Source organism: Rana temporaria, chromosome 5 (assembly GCF_905171775.1).
Source record: "Rana temporaria chromosome 5, aRanTem1.1, whole genome shotgun sequence".
NCBI classification, from domain to species: domain Eukaryota; kingdom Metazoa; phylum Chordata; class Amphibia; order Anura; family Ranidae; genus Rana; species Rana temporaria.
The window spans coordinates 424,426,841-424,446,265 of NC_053493.1; the positions used below are offsets into that span (position 1 = coordinate 424,426,841).

Sequence of the window (19,425 nt, forward strand, 5' to 3'; positions counted from 1 at the left end):
CTTCAAATTTAGGGGTCATGCCTAGGATCAACAACGATGTCAGCACACCAACAAGCTTGTTTCAAGGTGCAAAGCTCTTCTTTATTACATAGAAAAATCATGTGACTGTGCAATAAAGAGCTTTGTACTTTGAAACAAGCTTGCCAATATGCGGACGCCGTGTCCTATCCATGTCCGCACAAAATTCCATGGATTTGTCCGATGGAAATCCGATCGTGTGTACGAGGCTTTAGAGTTGGGGGCCTGGGCAGGACAAACCGGTAAAAATGTTCTTATCACTAAGAGCCCATTCACATCTAGGCGACAAAACGCCAGACGCCGGACGCTTGTGCCTCTAGAGGGGAGAATTCCCATTGCTGTCTATAGAGATGGTTCACATCTCATAGACGCCGTACGCCTGTCGCCTGAAAAAAAGTCCCGGACCCTTTTTTTCAGGCGGCATTGGCGTTCGGCCATACAAAGCAATGGGAAGGCTTTGTGAAAAAAAATAAAGTTACACACTTGCGGCAAAATACGCGGCGTATCTTGTCGCGGAGGTGTGAATGCAGCCTTATAAGTGCAGGTTAACAGCCATTGGCTTCATTAATAAATCCAAGGAAATTGGCAAATCTACACCTTTCAAATTTTCCCTTTCTCCTCCTGTTCCCAGAGAGCTCTAGTCAGAGGCTCAACTGTTCTGCCGGCTCACGTTGGGCCAGTGAAAAAAATAAATAAAAATGGCGGCCACCTGAAGCGGACAGTCATAAGTAGGATCTGAAGTGGCGGAGGGTGTCTACTCCCCTGTCCTGGCTCTGTTCAAGAACTGCAACCAACGGAAGGAGTCTTCACATTCGAAAGTCTGAAATGCCCGCATTCTCCACCATTTCCTATAATTACATAGGGGACCAGCAGGAGAAAAAACGCACTTTGATCAGAACTGTCCTACTTGCCGTTGCTAATCTCTTGCTTCTGTTTTTTTTTTTTTAAGCCAAGTTAGGGAGATATTTATTTTCTGCGCACCATTTGCATCGTCAAATTGATCTGCTTCTAATGCCGCGTACACGCGATCGGACATTCCGACAACAAAACCGTGGATTTTTTTTTCTTTTTAAAGTGTATTTTGTGCGTGTACTCGAAAAGAGGAGCCGGACTGCAGGAGTTGGGAGTAGGCAGGCCTCCCCCAGAGGCAATCTGCCACCTTTCTCCATGCCCCGGGTGGCAATGGCGGGTGTGTGAGGGGGTCCTCCCACATAGCCCGCCCTACCTGCTCCGCTTTGAAGCCCAACGGGGCAGAGGGACTCCGTATAAGGGAGTGAGAGGATTTTGCCCGCTCAACCAGCCCTGTTAGTCCTTCGCCTCTCTTTTTAGAGACCGCGTGGTCAAAGTGCGTGCATGTTAACCCAATTTCGAGTGCGTGTAAGTGTGGTGGTTTTTTGTGGGAGGGGGGTGGGCGTACTAAGCGCAGGCTTACCTCGCACAGCACACCCACCTGGAGCCGGGCTGAGACCACCAAACTCAATTCACATGTAGCCGAGACCGGGATCCGAACCCCTAGCTGCAGAGGTGAATGGCTTGTCAGCGCAGTGCCAATTGCGTTGAGCCACCGCAGCTCCCTGGATTCTTTTTTTTTTCAACGGATGTTGGCTCAAACTCGTCTTGCATACACACGGTCACACAAATTTTGACGGAGATTCCCATCGCCAAGAACGCGGTGACGTACCAACAATACAACGAGCCAAGATAAAATGAAGTTCAATGATTCCGAGCATGCGTCTTATTGATTCCGAGCATGCATAGGATTTTTGTGCCTCAGAATTGGCTACACATGATCGGAAATTTTCGAGCAAAGCTTTTGTTGTCGGAAAAATTGAGAACCAGCTCTCAAACATTTGTTTATTGGAAATTCCGACAGCAAATGTCCGATGGAGCCTACCACGCGGTCGGATTTTCCGACAAGCAGCTCACATCGAACATTTGTTGTTGGAAATTCCGACCGTGTGTACTCGGATTATACTCGTAATCCGAGGTTCCTCTGTAATTTTAGACGTACAAGCTGGTGGGTACAATACAGAAAGGCTACATGTTGATTCCCTGAGGGTGACGGCTGAATTTTGCACAGAGACCCCCCCCCCCGAGACCCATTGCTTGCCTGCCTGGATACGGTGACGCCGCCAGATGACCGGCAACTACAGAGGTCTGGGGGGGATACATCTTTCGCAGAATTTGAAATGTTGTAATCGGGGCTTTTTTTTTCTGGGAAAAACTTGGTGAAACTCAGTTACTCAGTTCCACCACCTCTGGCTCAGACCCTTGGGGGGGGGGGGGGGGGCCCTGCTCACCACAATCACTTGTAAACACAGAAGTCCAGTTTGTGTGTTAACAAGTGACAGCTATAGACTTTGGGGTAGATTCAGGTAGCAATTACGCCTGCGTATCCATAGATACGCAGTGTAATTGCTAAGTAGCGCCGGCGTATCGACTTTCTGTATTCAGAAAGCTCGATACGCCGACTGTAGCCTAAGATATGACTGGCATAAGTCTCTTACGCCGTCGTATTCTGCATTCTGACGCTGGCCGCTAGGTGGCGTTCCCGTAGTGGTCAGTGTAGAGTATGCAAATTGCATACTCACGCCGATTCACAAACGTACACGCGCCCGGCGTTCGAGTTTTACGTTGTTTGCGTACGGCGCTTCCGTCCTAAGGCTGCTCCTGCTATTAGGAGGCGCAGCCAATGCCAAGTATGGACGTCGTTCCCGCGTCACGTTTTTTGAAATTTGCGTTGTTTGCGTAAGTGGATCGTGAATGGCGCTGGATGCCATTTACGTTCCTGTCGAAGCAAATGACGTCCTTGCGACGTCATTTACCGCAATGCACGTCGGGGAAAGTTTCCCGACGGAGCATGCGCACTACGTTCGGCGCGGAAACGCGCCCAATTTAAATGATCCACTCCCCCTACGGGATCAATTAAATTACGCGCGCTTACGCCGGCCACTTTTACGCAACGCCCCCGCAAATTACGGAGCAAATGCTTCGTGAATGAAGCATAGCTCAAGTAATTTACGGAGGCGTAGCGTAAAAACGGTACGCTGCGCCTCCGTAGTAGTGCGCGCCCCTACCTGAATCCACCCCTTTGTGTGTAACCCCCCCCGGACTCTAAAGTAATGCAATCTTGGTATTTAATGCCCCTTTAAGACCCTCCTACTGTTCGTGAAATTTAACTGACCACAACCACTATTTTATGTTATTTGGAGGGGGTGTGTGTGTGGGTTATGGGGTTTGGGGGGGGGGGGGGGGTTGAGGTCGTGGTTTAGTTGCAGCACCTATTGTTTGAGGAAAAAAAGACCTGGTTGTAATGATGTTTCGTATACTGTCAAATGTCTTAAATCTTATTTTTTTTTATACTTTTCCCTAGAATCTAAATCCCCCTGAAGAAGACCAGAAAGGGTCGAAACGCATTCACGTGGATATTAATGTTGTAAATGCAATTGGCAAACCATGTTCTCCTGGGGGCCTCTTTGCCACGAGTGATGTTTTATATTGTTGTTTGTAATTCGAAAACCAGAGCTTGTATTTTATAAAAAAATAAATCTACTGTATATTTGAACCTATCTTTAAATTTTTTTATCTATACAAATTCCCAATTTTTTTTTTTGCTGCTTAAAAAAAAACCCTGGGGAAATTTACCATTTTTCGTACTACAGATGTCTCTAGCCAACAGCAGCTCAAGAGGACCTGTCAGGAAGAAAATGTGGAAACCGCCAGTGCCGACTTTTTTTTAACGGTACCCGCTTCAAGGGACAACCTAAAAGGGGGAAATTAGCTCAAAGTGCAGGAAGTGAGCCAATCGTATTGCATTAAGAGCACCTGTCTACAGACCACCACCCTGAGAAGAGTACCAGTCTACCTGCCAATATCGCTTTATCCAGTTCTCTCTTCCCTCCAAGCCTGGAAGCTGCACCGTTTGCTGCCTTCAGTCACCGCTCCCTTGCTGCAATGCCGCCAAAGGGAAAAAAAAAAGCTGTCTGGAGCACGCTGGAGTTTTACGGTTGCCCACAGCAAGGATGGATCTTGAAGGCTACTAACTGATTGCCATGGTGGACACCACCATCTTCTATCCTGAAGGCTACTACCTGATTGCCCTGGTGGACACCATCTTCTATCTTAAAGGCTACTAGCCCGATTGCCATGGTGGACACCATCTTCCATCGTGAAGGCTACTACCCGATTGCCATGGTGGACACCACCATATTCTATCTTGAAAGCTACTACCCGATTGCCCTGGTGGACACCATCTTCTATCTTAAAGGCTACTAGCCCGATTGCCATGGTGGACACCACCATCTTACATCTTGAAGGCTACTGCCCTGGTGGACACCATCATCTATCTTAAAGGCTACTACCCGATTGCCATGGTGGACACCATCTTCTATCTTAAAGGCTACTATCCGATTGCCATGGTGGACACCATATTCTATCTTAAAGGTTACTACCCGATTGCCATGGTGGACACCATCTTCTATCTTAAAGGCTACTACCTGATTGCCATGGTGGACACCACCCTCTTCTATAACACTACTTTGACACCACGCGGAGCCAGAGGGGGTGTGATGTCACAGTAGTGTTATAGAAGATGGTGGTGTCCACCATGGCAATCAGGTAGTAGCCTTCAAGCTAGAAGATGGTGGTGTCCACCATGGCAATCAGGTAGTAGCCTTCAAGCTAGAAGATGGTGGTGTCCACCATGGCAATCAGGTAGTAGCCTTCAAGCTAGAAGATGGTGGTGTCCACCACGGCAATCAGGTAGTAGCCTTCAAGATCCATCCTAGACCGGCCTCTTTTGATGGTTGAGGATCCGATATTACGGCGGTATCACGAAAGAACGTTCGTCCTCATAATTGTGGAATGAAGTGCTTTAGGATACTCTGTATCATTAAACAAGTGCAGCGTGATCGGTTCAAGTGCCTCTTTGTGTCAGACCCGTGTGCCCCCCCCCCCCCATGTAGATCGGGATCACAGGCGGTAATAAAGTACAGAGCTCGCAGTCTGGGACATTCATGGTGCGCCCTGTGTGATGGCGGAGGGCCGCGGATTCATCACAAATCTTTTCTTTTTTTTTCTTCCTTTTCCTGGTCACCACAAACCTGCCTCGCAGCAGAAAAATAAAATCTATCATGAAACGGCGAAGGTGAGACAGGTTGGCGCCGTAACCTGGAAAACCGGAAAAAAAGAACTAATCGCACAATTCCATTGGAAGTATAGTGAGAACGTTTTTGTCTTCGCCTGTCCCTCGTGGGTTAAAGCCTGGCTTCCCCCAAAAGTCCTTGGCCCGGCCTGTCCTCCTCAGTCCAACTTTTCCAGCACAGATGGGACATAGACCAGGCTCAGCTCGCTGCCGAAGTCGCAGACGATCGCCGCATTGTCCAGAACCAGGATCTGGCGGGCCGGCTGGGCCTCCTCGCACTTCCCCAGGTACACCGTCTGTAGGAGATCACCGTAGCCGATATCCCAGAAGGACACGCAGCCCTGCCCGCCCGTCACCAGCAGGTTGTCAGAGATGAGGCCTAAGCTGGAACCGCAGCCCAAATCCTGCAGAGAGATAAGAGAACCTGTCATAGGACGTCCTATGGTGGTACATTTTCATTTTATAGACAATTGCGCTCTTCCTCCCGTGTGGTAACAGTTTGGAGAAGACCCTTTTCTGTTTCACCATTACTGTGCCCCAACCCCCCCTCCCGTGTACAAAGCCAGCTCCATAAAGACATGGGGTAACCAGTTTGGTGTGGAGGAACTAAAGTGGCCTGCACAGAGCCCTGACCTCAAATTGTGAGCCAAGTCTTATTTTGGTGCCCAATGTGAGCCAGGTCTTTTTTTGGTGCCCAACATATGAGCCAGGTCTTTTTTGGTGCCCAATGTGAGGCCCAACATATGAGCCATGTATTATTTTGGTGCCCAAATGTGAGGAACAACATAACATGTAAGCCATGTCTTATTTTGGTGCCCAATGTGAGGCCCAACATATGAACCATATCTTTTTTTTGGTGCCCAATGTGAGGCCCAACATATGAGCCATGTATTATTTTGGTGCCCAATGTGAGGACATGGCTTACATGTTATGTTGTTCCTCACATTTGGGCACCAAAATAATACATGGCTCATATGTTGGGCCTCACATTGGGCACCAAAAAAGACCTGGCTCATATGTTGGGCCCCACATTGGGCACCAAAAAAAAGACATGGCTCATATGTTGGGCCTCACATTGGGCACCAAAAAAAAGACATGGCTCATATCATATGTTGGGCCTCACATTGGGCACCAAAATAAGACATGGCTTGCATGTTGGGCCTCATATTGGGCACCAAAAAAAGACATGGCTTACATGTTGGGCCTCACATTGGGCACCATAAAAAAAGACATGGCTCATATGTTGATCCTCACATTGGGCACCAAAAAAAGACCTGGTTCATGTTGGGCCTCATATTGGGCACCAAAAAAGACATGGCTCATATGTTGATCCTCACATTGGGCACCAAAAAAAGACCTGGTTCATGTTGGGCCTCATATTGGGCACCAAAAAAGGACATGGCTTACATGTTGTTCCTCACATTGGGCACCAAAATAATACATGGCTCATATGTTGGGCCTCACATTGGGCACCAAAAAAAAGATATGGTTCATATGTTGGGCCTCACATTGGGCACCAAAATAAGACATGGCTTACATGTTATGTTGTTCCTCACATTTGGGCACCAAAATAATACATGGCTCATATGTGCCCAATGTGAGGCCCAACATATGAGCCATGTATTATTTTGGTGCCCAATGTGAGGAACAACATGTAAGCCATGTCCTTTTTTGGTGCCCAATATGAGGCCCAACATGAACCAGGTCTTTTTTTGGTGCCCAATGTGAGGATCAACATATGAGCCATGTCTTTTTTATGGTGCCCAATGTGAGGCCCAACATATGAGCCATGTCTTTTTTTATGGTGCCCAATGTGAGGCCCAACATGTAAGCCATGTCTTTTTTTGGTGCCCAATATGAGGCCCAACATGCAAGCCATGTCTTATTTTGGTGCCCAATATGAGGCCCAACATGAACCAGGTCTTTTTTTGCATCCAATGTAAGTGAGGCCCAACATGTGAGCCAGGTCTTTTTTTGGGGCCCAATGTGAGGCCCAACATGAACCAGGTCTTTTTTTGGTGCCCAATGTGAGGCCCAACATATGAGCCAGGTCTTTTTTTGGTGCCCAATGTGAGGCCCAACATATGAGCCATGTCTTTTTTTGGGGCCCAATGTGAGGCCCAACATGAACCAGGTCTTTTTTTGGTGCCCAATGTGAGGCCCAACATATGAGCCATGTCTTTTTTTGGGGCCCAATGTGAGGCCCAACATATGATATGAGCCATGTCTTTTTTTTGGTGCGCAATGTGAGGCCCAACATATGAGCCATGTCTTTTTTTTGGTGCCCAATGTGGGGCCCAACATATGAGCCATGTCTTTTTTTTGGTGCCCAATGTGAGGCCCAACATATGAGCCATGTCTTATTTTGGTGCCCAATGTGAGCCAGGTCTTTTTTTGGAGCCCAATGTGAGGCCCAAAATATGAGCCATGTCTTATTTTGGTGCCTAAATGTGAGGAACATCATATCATGTAAGCCATGTTTTTTTTGGTGCCCAATATGAGGCCCAACATGAACCAGGTCTTTTTTTGGTGCCCAATGTGAGGCCCAACATATGAGCCATGTCTTTTTTTGGTGCCCAATATGAGGCCCAACATGAACCAGGTCTTTTTTATGGTGCCCAATGTGAGGCCCAACATATGAGCCATATTTCACAAAACTGTATTTGATAACATCCTCTGTCATTGTTATGATGGTATTAACACGGTTCTCTATGCCTTCTCTGCTACATGTTTCGCCACATGGCTTCTTCAGGAAGTACACATACAGGATACTAACAAAAATACGAAGGTATACTAATAAGGTACATAAAAATAAGGTACATAACATTATTAATTTGGAATAGATGTATCAAATTGAGAGATAGAAGACCCGCCCACATATGGGCCGTCCATTCCACAACCAGATCCACACAGTTTTCCAGTGGCGCTTCTCTGGTGTGGATCTGGTTGTGGAGTGGATGGTCCATATACGTGGGTGGGTTTTCAATCTCTCCATTTGATATATCTATTCCAAATTAGTGTTATGTACCTTATTTGTATACTTTAGTATTTTTGTTAGAATCCTATATGCATACTTCCTGAAGAAGCCATGGGGCGAAACATGTAGAAGACAATGCATTAGAGGACCTTGGTAATTCCATCATAACAATGACAGAGAATGTTATCAAGTACAGCTTTGTGAAACTCATTATGGATTTGTAATAAATGTCACTGAGTTTTATTTAGTAACATCCTCTGATGGTATTAACAAGGTCCTCTAATGCATTATTTTCTACATGTTTTACCATGTGGCTTCTTCAGGAAGTATGCATACAGGAAACTAACAAAAATACAAAAGTATACAAATAAGGTACATAACACTAATTTGGAATAGATATATAAAATGGAGAGATAAAAAACCCACCCACATATGGACCATCCACTCCACAACAGATCAACATCATTTTCCAGTGGCGCTTCTCTGGTGTGGATCTGCTTGTGGAGTGGATGGTCCATATGTGAGTGGGTTTTCTATCTCTCCATTTGATACATCGAATTCCAAATTGGTGTTCTGTACCTTATTTGTATACTTTTGTTAGAATCCTATATGCATACTTCCTGAAGAAGCCATGGGGCGAAACATGTAGAAGATAACGCATTAGAGGACCTTGTTAATACCATCATAACAATGACAGAGGATGTTACTAAATAAAATTCAGTAACACTTATTACAAATCCATAATGGAGTATACCTGTATGCATACTTCCTGAAGAAGCCATGAGGCGAAACATGTAGAAGAGGACCTTGTTAATACCATCATAACAATTACAGAGGGTGTTATCGAATACAGTTTTGTCGGTTTACTGGCCTTTAGAGGAGCCAGACTGTGGCCATCGGGAATACAAAATGTCCCTGTGTCAGTGGGTGTAAATAATCCCCCATCGTTGGCGTCAGCGGCAGGAAATGTGCCCCATCGTTGGCATCATTGGGTGGAATTCTGCTCTTCATTGGCATCAGTAATTAAAATATCACCCCAGGGATCAGATACAAGCAAAGGCCGCGATCCGACCCCCGGCTTGGAGACCACGGCTCTAAACCATCCCCCGTCTGCTCACCTGCTGTATGGAGTACAGTTTGATGGCGGAGCTGCGGTCCCATATGCTGATGACGTCATCCAGGCCGCTGCTGATCACGTACGACGTCGTGCAGATGAGGGAAGTGATGTCACCGCGATGACCGTGCATGAGACTAACGCGACTACCCGTCAGGACGTCCCACAGGCAGATGGCTCCATCCTGCCCCCCACTGGCCAGGACCATTGTCTGCAGGTAGAGCAGAAGACACACGATGGATTAATATCTGCAGAATCACAATGGAAATGTGGCCCCCTGTAGGGTGGTGGTTCCCTGGTGGCCCCCTGTAGGGTGGTGGTTCTGGGTATTGGATTGGGGTGACTGGAAACCTCCCAGTGGTGCTGGGTAATGGGTTGGGATAACTGGCAGCTTCCCAGTGGCTCTGGGCAGTGGGGTGGCCTTCCAGCGATTCTGGGTGGTGCGGTGCACCCAGTGGTCCTGACTGATGGAGTGATTGGTGGCCTCCCAGTGGTGCAGGGTTAAGTGACTGGCGGCCTCCCAGTGTCCTTGGGCAGTTGGGCAACTGGCAAGCTTCCAATAGTCATGGACAGTGGGGCGACTGCTGGCCTTCAAGTAGTCATGGGCAGTGGGGAGACTGGTGGCCTTCCAGTAATCATAGGCAGTGGGGAGACTGGTGGCCTTCCAGTAGTCCTGGGTGGTAGGGTGTGGCTGCCCCCCAGTTGTCCTGGATGGTGGGGCGATTGGTGGCCTTCCAGTAGTCATGGGCAGTGGGCTGACTGGCAGCCTTCCAGTAGTTCTGGGTGGTAGGGAGAATGGCTGCCCCCCCCAGTGGTCCTGGATGGTGGGGTGATTGGTGGCCTTCCAGTAGTCATGGGCAGTGGGGCAACTGGTGGCCTTCCAGTAGTCATGGGAGGTGGGGCACCTGGCGGCCTTCCAGTAGTCATGGGCAGTGGGGCAACTGGTGGCCTTCCAGTAGTCATGGGAGGTGGGGCACCTGGCGGCCTTCCAGTAGTCATGGGCAGTGGGGCACCTGGCGGCCTTCCAGTAGTCATGGGCAGTGGGGCGACTGGTGGCCTTCAAGTAGTCATGGGCAGTGGGCTGACTGGCGGCCTTCCAGTAGTCATGGGCAGTGGGGCGACTGGTGGCCTTCCAGTAGTCATGGGCAGTGGGATGACTGGTGGCCTTCCAGTAGTCATGGGCAGTGGGCTGACTGGTGGCCTTCCAGTAGTCCTGGGTGGTAGGGTGAGTGGCTGCCCCCCTAGTGGTCCTGGATGGTGGGGTGATTGGTGGCCTTCCAGTAGTCATGGGCAGTGGGGCAACTGGCGGCCTTCCAGTAGTCATGGGCAGTGGGGCGACTGGTGGCCTTCCAGTAGTCCTGGGTGGTAGGGTGAGTGGCTGCCCCCTAGTGGTCCTGGATGGTGGGGTGATTGGTGGCCTTCCAGTAGTCATGGGCAGTGGGGCAACTGGCGGCCTTCCAGTAGTCATGGGCAGTGGGGCGACTGGTGGCCTTCCAGTAGTCCTGGGTGGTAGGGTGAGTGGCTGCCCCCCCAGTGGTCCTGGATGGTGGGGTGATTGGTGGCCTTCCAGTAGTCATGGGCAGTGGGGCAACTGGCGGCCTTCCAGTAGTCATGGGCAGTGGGGCGACTGGTGGCCTTCCAGTAGTCCTGGGTGGTAGGGTGAGTGGTTGCCCCCCTAGTGGTCCTGGATGGTGGGGTGATTGGTGGCCTTCCAGTAGTCATGGGCAGTGGGGCAACTGGCGGCCTTCCAGTAGTCATGGGCAGTGGGGCAACTGGCGGCCTTCCAGTAGTCATGGGCAGTGGGGCGACTGGTGGCCTTCCAGTAGTCCTGGGTGGTAGGGTGAGTGGCTGCCCCCCCAGTGGTCCTGGATGGTGGGGTGATTGGTGGCCTTCCAGTAATCATTGGCAGTGGAGCAACCGGCGGCCTTCCAGTAGTCATGGGCAGTGGGGCGACTGGTGGCCTTCCACTACTCCTGGGTGGTAGGGTGAGTGGCTTGCCCCCTCAGTGGTCCTGGATGGTGGGGTGATTGGTGGCCTTCCAGTAGTCATGGGCAGTGGAGCAACTGGCGGCCTTCCAGTAGTCATGGGCAGTGGGGCAACTGGCGGCCTTCCAGTAGTCATGGGCAGTGGGGCGACTGGTGGGTATGGAGTTGGGTGTATGCGATTGTATTGTGTTTTTTTATTTTGTTTGTTTATTTTTTTGTGGTTGGACTGGATGGACTTGTGTCTTTTTTCAACCTAACTATGTAACTATGTGGCCTTCCAGTAGTCATGGGCAGTGGGGTGACTGGCGGCCTTCCAGTAGTCATGGGCAGTGGGGCAACTGGCGGCCTTCCAGTAGTCATGGGCAGTGGGGCGACTGGCGGCCTTCCAGTAGTCATGGGCAGTGGGGCAACTGGCGGCCTTCCAGTAGTCATGGGCAGTGGGGCAACTGGCGGCCTTCCAGTAGTCATGGGCAGTGGGCTGACTGGCGGCCTTCCAGTAGTCATGGGCAGTGGGCTGACTGGCGGCCTTCCAGTAGTCATGGGCAGTGGGGTGACTGGTGGCCTTCCAGTAGTCATGGGCAGTGGGGCGACTGGTGGCCTTCAAGTAGTCATGGGCAGTGGGGCGACTGGTGGCCTTCCAGTAGTCATGGGCAGTGGGGCGACTGGCGGCCTTCCAGTAGTCATGGGCAGTGGGGCGACTGGCGGCCTTCCAGTAGTCATGGGCAGTGGGATGACTGGTGGCCTTCCAGTAGTCATGGGCAGTGGGCTGACTGGTGGCCTTCCAGTAGTCCTGGGTGGTAGGGTGAGTGGCTGCCCCCCTAGTGGTCCTGGATGGTGGGGTGATTGGTGGCCTTCCAGTAGTCATGGGCAGTGGGGCAACTGGCGGCCTTCCAGTAGTCATGGGCAGTGGGGCGACTGGTGGCCTTCCAGTAGTCCTGGGTGGTAGGGTGAGTGGCTGCCCCCCTAGTGGTCCTGGATGGTGGGGTGATTGGTGGCCTTCCAGTAGTCATGGGCAGTGGGGCAACTGGCGGCCTTCCAGTAGTCATGGGCAGTGGGGCGACTGGTGGCCTTCCAGTAGTCCTGGGTGGTAGGGTGAGTGGCTGCCCCCCCAGTGGTCCTGGATGGTGGGGTGATTGGTGGCCTTCCAGTAGTCATGGGCAGTGGGGCAACTGGCGGCCTTCCAGTAGTCATGGGCAGTGGGGCGACTGGTGGCCTTCCAGTAGTCCTGGGTGGTAGGGTGAGTGGTTGCCCCCCTAGTGGTCCTGGATGGTGGGGTGATTGGTGGCCTTCCAGTAGTCATGGGCAGTGGGGCAACTGGCGGCCTTCCAGTAGTCATGGGCAGTGGGGCGACTGGTGGCCTTCCAGTAGTCCTGGGTGGTAGGGTGAGTGGCTGCCCCCCCAGTGGTCCTGGATGGTGGGGTGATTGGTGGCCTTCCAGTAATCATTGGCAGTGGAGCAACCGGCGGCCTTCCAGTAGTCATGGGCAGTGGGGCGACTGGTGGCCTTCCACTACTCCTGGGTGGTAGGGTGAGTGGCTTGCCCCCTCAGTGGTCCTGGATGGTGGGGTGATTGGTGGCCTTCCAGTAGTCATGGGCAGTGGAGCAACTGGCGGCCTTCCAGTAGTCATGGGCAGTGGGGCAACTGGCGGCCTTCCAGTAGTCATGGGCAGTGGGGCGACTGGTGGGTATGGAGTTGGGTGTATGCGATTGTATTGTGTTTTTTTATTTTGTTTGTTTATTTTTTTGTGGTTGGACTGGATGGACTTGTGTCTTTTTTCAACCTAACTATGTAACTATGTGGCCTTCCAGTAGTCATGGGCAGTGGGGTGACTGGCGGCCTTCCAGTAGTCATGGGCAGTGGGGCAACTGGCGGCCTTCCAGTAGTCATGGGCAGTGGGGCGACTGGCGGCCTTCCAGTAGTCATGGGCAGTGGGGCAACTGGCGGCCTTCCAGTAGTCATGGGCAGTGGGCTGACTGGCGGCCTTCCAGTAGTCATGGGCAGTGGGGTGACTGGTGGCCTTCCAGTAGTCATGGGCAGTGGGGCGACTGGTGGCCTTCGAGTAGTCATGGGCAGTGGGGCGACTGGTGGCCTTCCAGTAGTCATGGGCAGTGGGGCGACTGGCGGCCTTCCAGTAGTCATGGGCAGTGGGGCGACTGGCGGCCTTCCAGTAGTCATGGGCAGTGGGGCGACTGGCGGCCTTCCAGTAGTCATGGGTGGTAGGGTAATTGGCTGCCCCCCCAGTGGTCCTGGATGGTGGGGTGATTGGTGGCCTCCCAGTGGCCCTGGGCAGTAGGGTGATTGGTGGCCTTCCAGTGGTTTTGGATGGTGGGGTGGGTTGATTGGCAGCCTCCCAGTGGCAGTGGGGTGGTTGGTGGCCTCCCAGTGGTTCTGGGCAGTGAGGTTGGGAGATCGGTGGCCTCCCAGTGGTTCTGGGCAGTGAGGTTGGGTGATCGGTGGCCTCCCAGTGGTTCTGGGCAGTGAGGTTGGGAGATCGGTGGCCTCCCAGTGGTTCTGGGCGGTGAGGTTGGGAGATCGGTGGCCTCCCAGTGGCTCTGGGCGGTGAGGTTGGGAGATCGGTGGCCTCCCAGTGGTTCTGGGCGGTGAGGTTGGGAGATCGGTGGCCTCCCAGTGGTTCTGGGCGGTGAGGTTGGGAGATCGGTGGCCTCCCAGTGGTTCTGGGCAGTGAGGATGGGAGATCGGTGGCCTCCCAGTGGTTCTGGGCAGTAGGGTGATTGGTGGCCTTCCAGTGGTTTCGGATGGTGGGGTGGGTTGATTGGCAGCCTCCCAGTGGTACTGGGGTGATTTGTGGCCTTCCAGTGGTTTTGGGTGGTGGCAATGGGTGGTTGGTGGCCTCCCAGTGGTTCTGGGCAGTGAGGTTGGGAGATCGGTGGCCTCCCAGTGGTTCTGGGCAGTGAGGTTGGGAGATAGGTGGCCTCCCAGTGGTTCTGGGCAGTGAGGATGGGAGATCGGTGGCCTCCCAGTGGTTCTGGGCAGTGAGGATGGGAGATCGGTGGCCTCCCAGTGGTTCTGGGCGGTGAGGTTGGGAGATCGGTGGCCTCCCAGTGGTTCTGGGCAGTGAGGATGGGAGATCGGTGGCCTCCCAGTGGTTCTGGGCAGTAGGGTGATTGGTGGCCTTCCAGTGGTTTCGGATGGTGGGGTGGGTTGATTGGCAGCCTCCCAGTGGTACTGGGGTGATTTGTGGCCTTCCAGTGGTTTTGGGTGGTGGCAATGGGTGGTTGGTGGCCTCCCAGTGGTTCTGGGCAGTGAGGTTGGGAGATCGGTGGCCTCCCAGTGGTTCTGGGCGGTGAGGTTGGGAGATCGGTGGCCTCCCAGTGGTTCTGGGGAGTGAGGTTGGGAGATCGGTGGCCTCCCAGTGGTTCTGGGGAGTGAGGTTGGGAGATCGGTGGCCTCCCAGTGGTTCTGGGGAGTGAGGTTGGGAGATCGGTGGCCTCCCAGTGGTTCTGGGGAGTGAGGTTGGGAGATCGGTGGCCTCCCCGTGGTTCTGGGGAGTGAGGTTGGGAGATCGGTGGCCTCCCAGTGGTTCTGGGCGGTGAGGTTGGGAGATCGGTGGCCTCCCAGTGGTTCTGGGCGGTGAGGTTGGGTTATTGGTGGCCTCCCGGTGGTTCTGGGCGGTGAGGTTGGGAGATCGGTGGCCTCCCAGTGGTTCTGGGCAGTGAGGTTGGGAGATCGGTGGCCTCCCAGTGGTTCTGGGGAGTGAGGTTGGGAGATCGGTGGCCTCCCAGTGGTTCTGGGCGGTGAGGTTGGGAGATCGGTGGCCTCCCAGTGGTTCTGGGGAGTGAGGTTGGGAGATCGGTGGCCTCCCAGTGGTTCTGGGGAGTGAGGTTGGGAGATCGGTGGCCTCCCAGTGGATAGGAGTGGTGCAGGTGGGGCATTTGCCAGCAGTAAAGGGCCTTAGACTGAGTGAGGTGAAATGGGGCAAAGTGAGGCCAGATAAAGGCCATGATTTTGCCAATGCAGTGAATGAGGGAATATGGCGTTCATTGCTTTCAGCCAATCAGGGGGCTCTCACCTCGTCGATGTAAATGGCGGTAATACCTCCCGAGTGACCCTGCAGTGTGAACAAGCAGCAGGCGTCATCCAGACGGTAAACCTAGAGAGACGGAAGGAAAACCGGTTACAACTTTCATCTTCTGGGACCGAAGCCCAACCAAACCTTCCCTCCGAAGATCACCGGCACCGCTGGACTTACTCTGAGCGTGTGATCCTGACTTCCGGTCACCAACCGGCCAGCCGCAGCTTTCAGCACCGTGATTGGCTTCTGGTGGGCGCAGGACACCGTGTGGGTCAGCTGACACCGTATGACATCATCATTACAGTACAACGGGGAGCTCGGGACTGAGGAGCGAGTCGGCGTACCTGTAAAGGAAGGAAGTTTGTTAGAGATAAACCAGAGGCTCTGGAAGGACAGTTGGATAAGTGGTTCTATATTTAGGATGTATCCGGTCTATAAACCAGAGGTTCTGGATGGACAGTTGGATAAATGGATCTATATTTAGGATGTATCCGGTCTATAAACCAGAGGTTCTGGATGGACAGTTGGATAAATGGCTCTATATTTAGGATGTATCCGGTCTATAAACCAGAGGCTCTGGATGGACAGTTGGATAAATGGATCTATATTTAGGATGTATCCAGTCTATAAACCAGAGGCTCTGGATGGACAGTTGGATAACTGGCTCTATATTTAGGATGTATCCGGTCTATAAACCAGAGGCTCTGAATGGACAGTTGGATAACTGGCTCTATATTTAGGATGTATCCGGTCTATAAACCAGAGGCTCTGGATGGACAGTTGGATAAATGGCTCTATAATTAGGATGTATCTGGTCTATAAACCAGAGGCTCTGGATGGACAGTTGGATAAGTGGCTCTATATTTAGGATGTATCCGGTCTATAAACCAGAGGCTCTGGATGGACAGTTGGATAAGTGGCTCTATATTTAGGATGTATCCGGTCTATAAACCAGAGGCTCTGGATGGACAGTTGGATAAGTGGCTCTATATTTAGGATGTATCCGGTCTATAAACCAGAGGCTCTGGATGGACAGTTGGATAAGGTCTATAAACCAGAGGCTCTGGATGGACAGTTGGATTGTTGGTTCCTCTTGTACCTGATTGGTCATCAAGCCCTGGTTGACCAGTAGATGATCATCTCACCTCTAAACTGCAACTGGCTGGTGGATTTATGAGATTCCAGGCAGAAGAAGTCCAGAGATCCGTTGAGTCGGGCCGCCACGATCCTGCGGGATACAGACAGAGCAGAAGTTAGTGTAACGGCTCTTGACTTCTTGTCCAGGCGTCCAAAATTTTGCCTGCATTATTAACCGCTTAACCACTTGACCACCGGGGGGCCTATTCTGGCACTTCTCTCCTTCATGTGAAAATCACAATTTTTTTGCTAGAAAATTAATCAGAACTCCCAAACATTATATATATATTTTTTTTAGCAGACATCCTAGGGAATAAAATGGCAGTCATTGCAATACTTTTTGTCACACCGTATTTGCGCAGCGGTCTTACAAGCGCACTTTTTTTGGATAAAAATCACTTTTTTGAATTAAAAAAATAAGACAACAATACATTTTGCCCAATTTTTTTATATATTGTGAAAGATAATGTTACGCCGAGTAAAATGATACCCAACATGTCACGCTTAAAAATTGCGCCCGCTCGTGGCATGGCGTCAAACTTTTACCCTTAAAAATCTCGATAGGCGACGTTTAAAAAATTCTACAGGTTGCATTTTTTGAGTTGCAGAGTAGGTCTAGGGCTAGAATTATTGCTCTCGCTCTAACGATCGCGGCGATACCTCACTTGTGTGGTTTGAATACCGTTTTCATATGCGGGCACTACTCGCGTATGCGTTTGCTTCTGCGCGCGAGCTCGTCGGGATGGGGCGCTTTAAAAAATTTTTTTTTTGTTTTCTTATTTATTTTTATTTAGTTTTATAATTTTTTACACTGAAATAAAAAATAAAAAAAATTGATCACTTTTATTCCTATTATAAGGAATGTAAACATCCCTTGTAATAGAAAAAAGCATGACAGGTCCTCTTATATATGAGATCTGGGGGAGGGGTCAAAAAGACCTCAGATCTCATATTTAGACTTAAATGCAAAAAAAATAAAAAATAAAAAAAAATGTCATTTTTTCAAATGACAAAAAAAAAAAAATGTCTCTTTAAGAGGCTGGGCGGGACTGACGTTTTGACGTCACTTCCGCCCAGCAGAGCTATGGGGACGGGTGAAGGAGATTTCTCCTTCAGTCCCGTCCCCGCTCAGCTGCCGGACACATCCGATCCCCTCCGCCGCTACCGACGGCTCCGGTAAGCGGCGGAGGGCGCGGGAGAGCGGCGGGAGGGGGGGGCCCTCTCCCGCCACCGATAACGGCGATCTCGCGGCGAATCCGCCGCGGAGACCGCCGTTATCGTGTACACCACCGCCCCCTGAAAAGATGAATATCTCGGTTGTGGCAGCAGCTGCTGCCGTTGTCGAGATATTCAACTTTAAAAACAGGACGTCTTTTTGACATGGGGCGGTGGTCAAGTGGTTAAGGACCGGCGCGCACACGCATATACGTCGACAGAACGGCATGGACAGGCAAATGGGCGTACAGGTACGTCCCCCTTCAATTAGCCGCCGCGTGGTACCGTGCACCCGCGGGATGCGTTATCGGCCGGTGTGCCACGGAACTGAAGAACGGGGAGAGGTGTCAGTGTAAACACAACGGCCCGGATTCAGAGAGCAATTGCGCCTGCGTAACCATAGTTACGCAGCGCAATTGCTTACTTGCCCCGGCGTTACGAATGCTCCTGATTCAGGAACATCGTAACGCCGACTGCAGCCTAAAATCTGCGTGGCATAAGGCTCTTATGCCACGCTGATTTTAGGCTGCAATCTAGCGATGACCGCTAGGGGGCGCTCCCATTGTGATCTGTGTATAGTATGCAAATTGCATACTAACACCGATTCACAACTTTGCGCGAGCCCTGCGTACGCAATTTACGTACGTTCGGGTTTCGCGTAAGGTTGCACATCCTAATAGCACGCGCAGCCAATGCTATAGGATACCCGTCGTTCCCGCGTCGCGATATTTGATATGTTACGTCATTTGCGTAAGTGAATCGTGAATGGCGCTGGACGCCATTCACGTTCACTCTGAAGCAAATGACGTCCTTGCGACGTCATTTGCCGCAATGCACGTCGGGAAAGTTTTCCGACGGAGCATGCGCTCTACGCTCGGCGCGCCCAATTTAAATGATTCCCGCCCCCCACGGGATCATTTACATTAGGTGCCCTTACGCAGGGCAAGTTTACACAGCGCCCCCGCAATTTACGGAGCTACTGCTCCGTGAATCGCGGGTAGCGCAGTAAATTTGCGGGGGGCGCAGGGCAAACACGCTGCCCTGTGCCTCCGTAAAAAAAGGGGCAAATTCTACCTGAATCTGGGCCAACATCTCCCCGTTCCTCCTAGTGACACTGATCGTCTGTTCCCTGTCATCGGGAGCAGTGCTCAGTGACGCGTCACTCGTAGCCACACCCCCTAACAGTTAGAATCACTCCTTAGGACACACTTAACCCCCTTCAGCGCCCCCTTCAGCAAAACAGCACCCCCGGAAGCAGACAGCCCCCAACCACTGGATGGAGCCCCCCCAGGCGGACCCCCCACCTCACGGCCGATCCCCCCACCCAGAACGTGGGGAAAGGAGGGAGAGAGGAAAGCAGGGCGGACCCCCAATAGACCTCCCCAGGAATGCACCAGCCGCAACCACCCTGCCAAAGCAAGGGGGACTGCTACTTACCCGTCCTGCGACCACCGGCTGGAGGCATCCCGGACAGAACCAACATCCGCGCAGTTACGGCATGGCTGTCGGCTCGGCACACTGACGCGGACATAGAGCCCGGTCATATGTGTGCCCTGGAGCGTATAGCTCACCGGCCACCCCTGGAGCAACGGGGCCTGTCGTGGACGGCCCAGCGCGTAGCTAAAGGCCGGCACGCGCTCGATGGCCGAACTTGGGGGGACTACAAGGATCGAGGATCCAGCCCGTCACCCAGTCCGCAGTTGATTGTAGATCTCAGGATCCAAAAATGCAGGGAAACAGAAAAGAAAACTGCAAAAAAATCCCCAGAGCACATGGGCCCAGAGGAGCCATGTCATCTCCTTT

General features: G+C 51.8%; 1 protein-coding gene across 1 annotated transcript in view; it reads right to left on the reverse strand.

The window, feature by feature from the left end:
- Positions 1-3,986: 3,986 nt before the first annotated feature.
- Positions 3,987-19,425, reverse strand: part of LOC120941721 (SREBF chaperone) — a 111,237-nt gene continuing 95,798 nt past the window's right edge. Inside the window, exons 19-23 of the mRNA XM_040355340.1 lie at positions 16,416-16,498; positions 15,448-15,614; positions 15,268-15,348; positions 9,257-9,463; positions 3,987-5,565 (exon numbers count right to left, since the gene is read on the reverse strand). Of these exons, the coding sequence (XP_040211274.1) occupies positions 5,320-5,565; positions 9,257-9,463; positions 15,268-15,348; positions 15,448-15,614; positions 16,416-16,498 (784 nt within the window). The 3' untranslated portion in view covers positions 3,987-5,319. The remainder of the gene's footprint in view (positions 5,566-9,256; positions 9,464-15,267; positions 15,349-15,447; positions 15,615-16,415; positions 16,499-19,425) is intronic.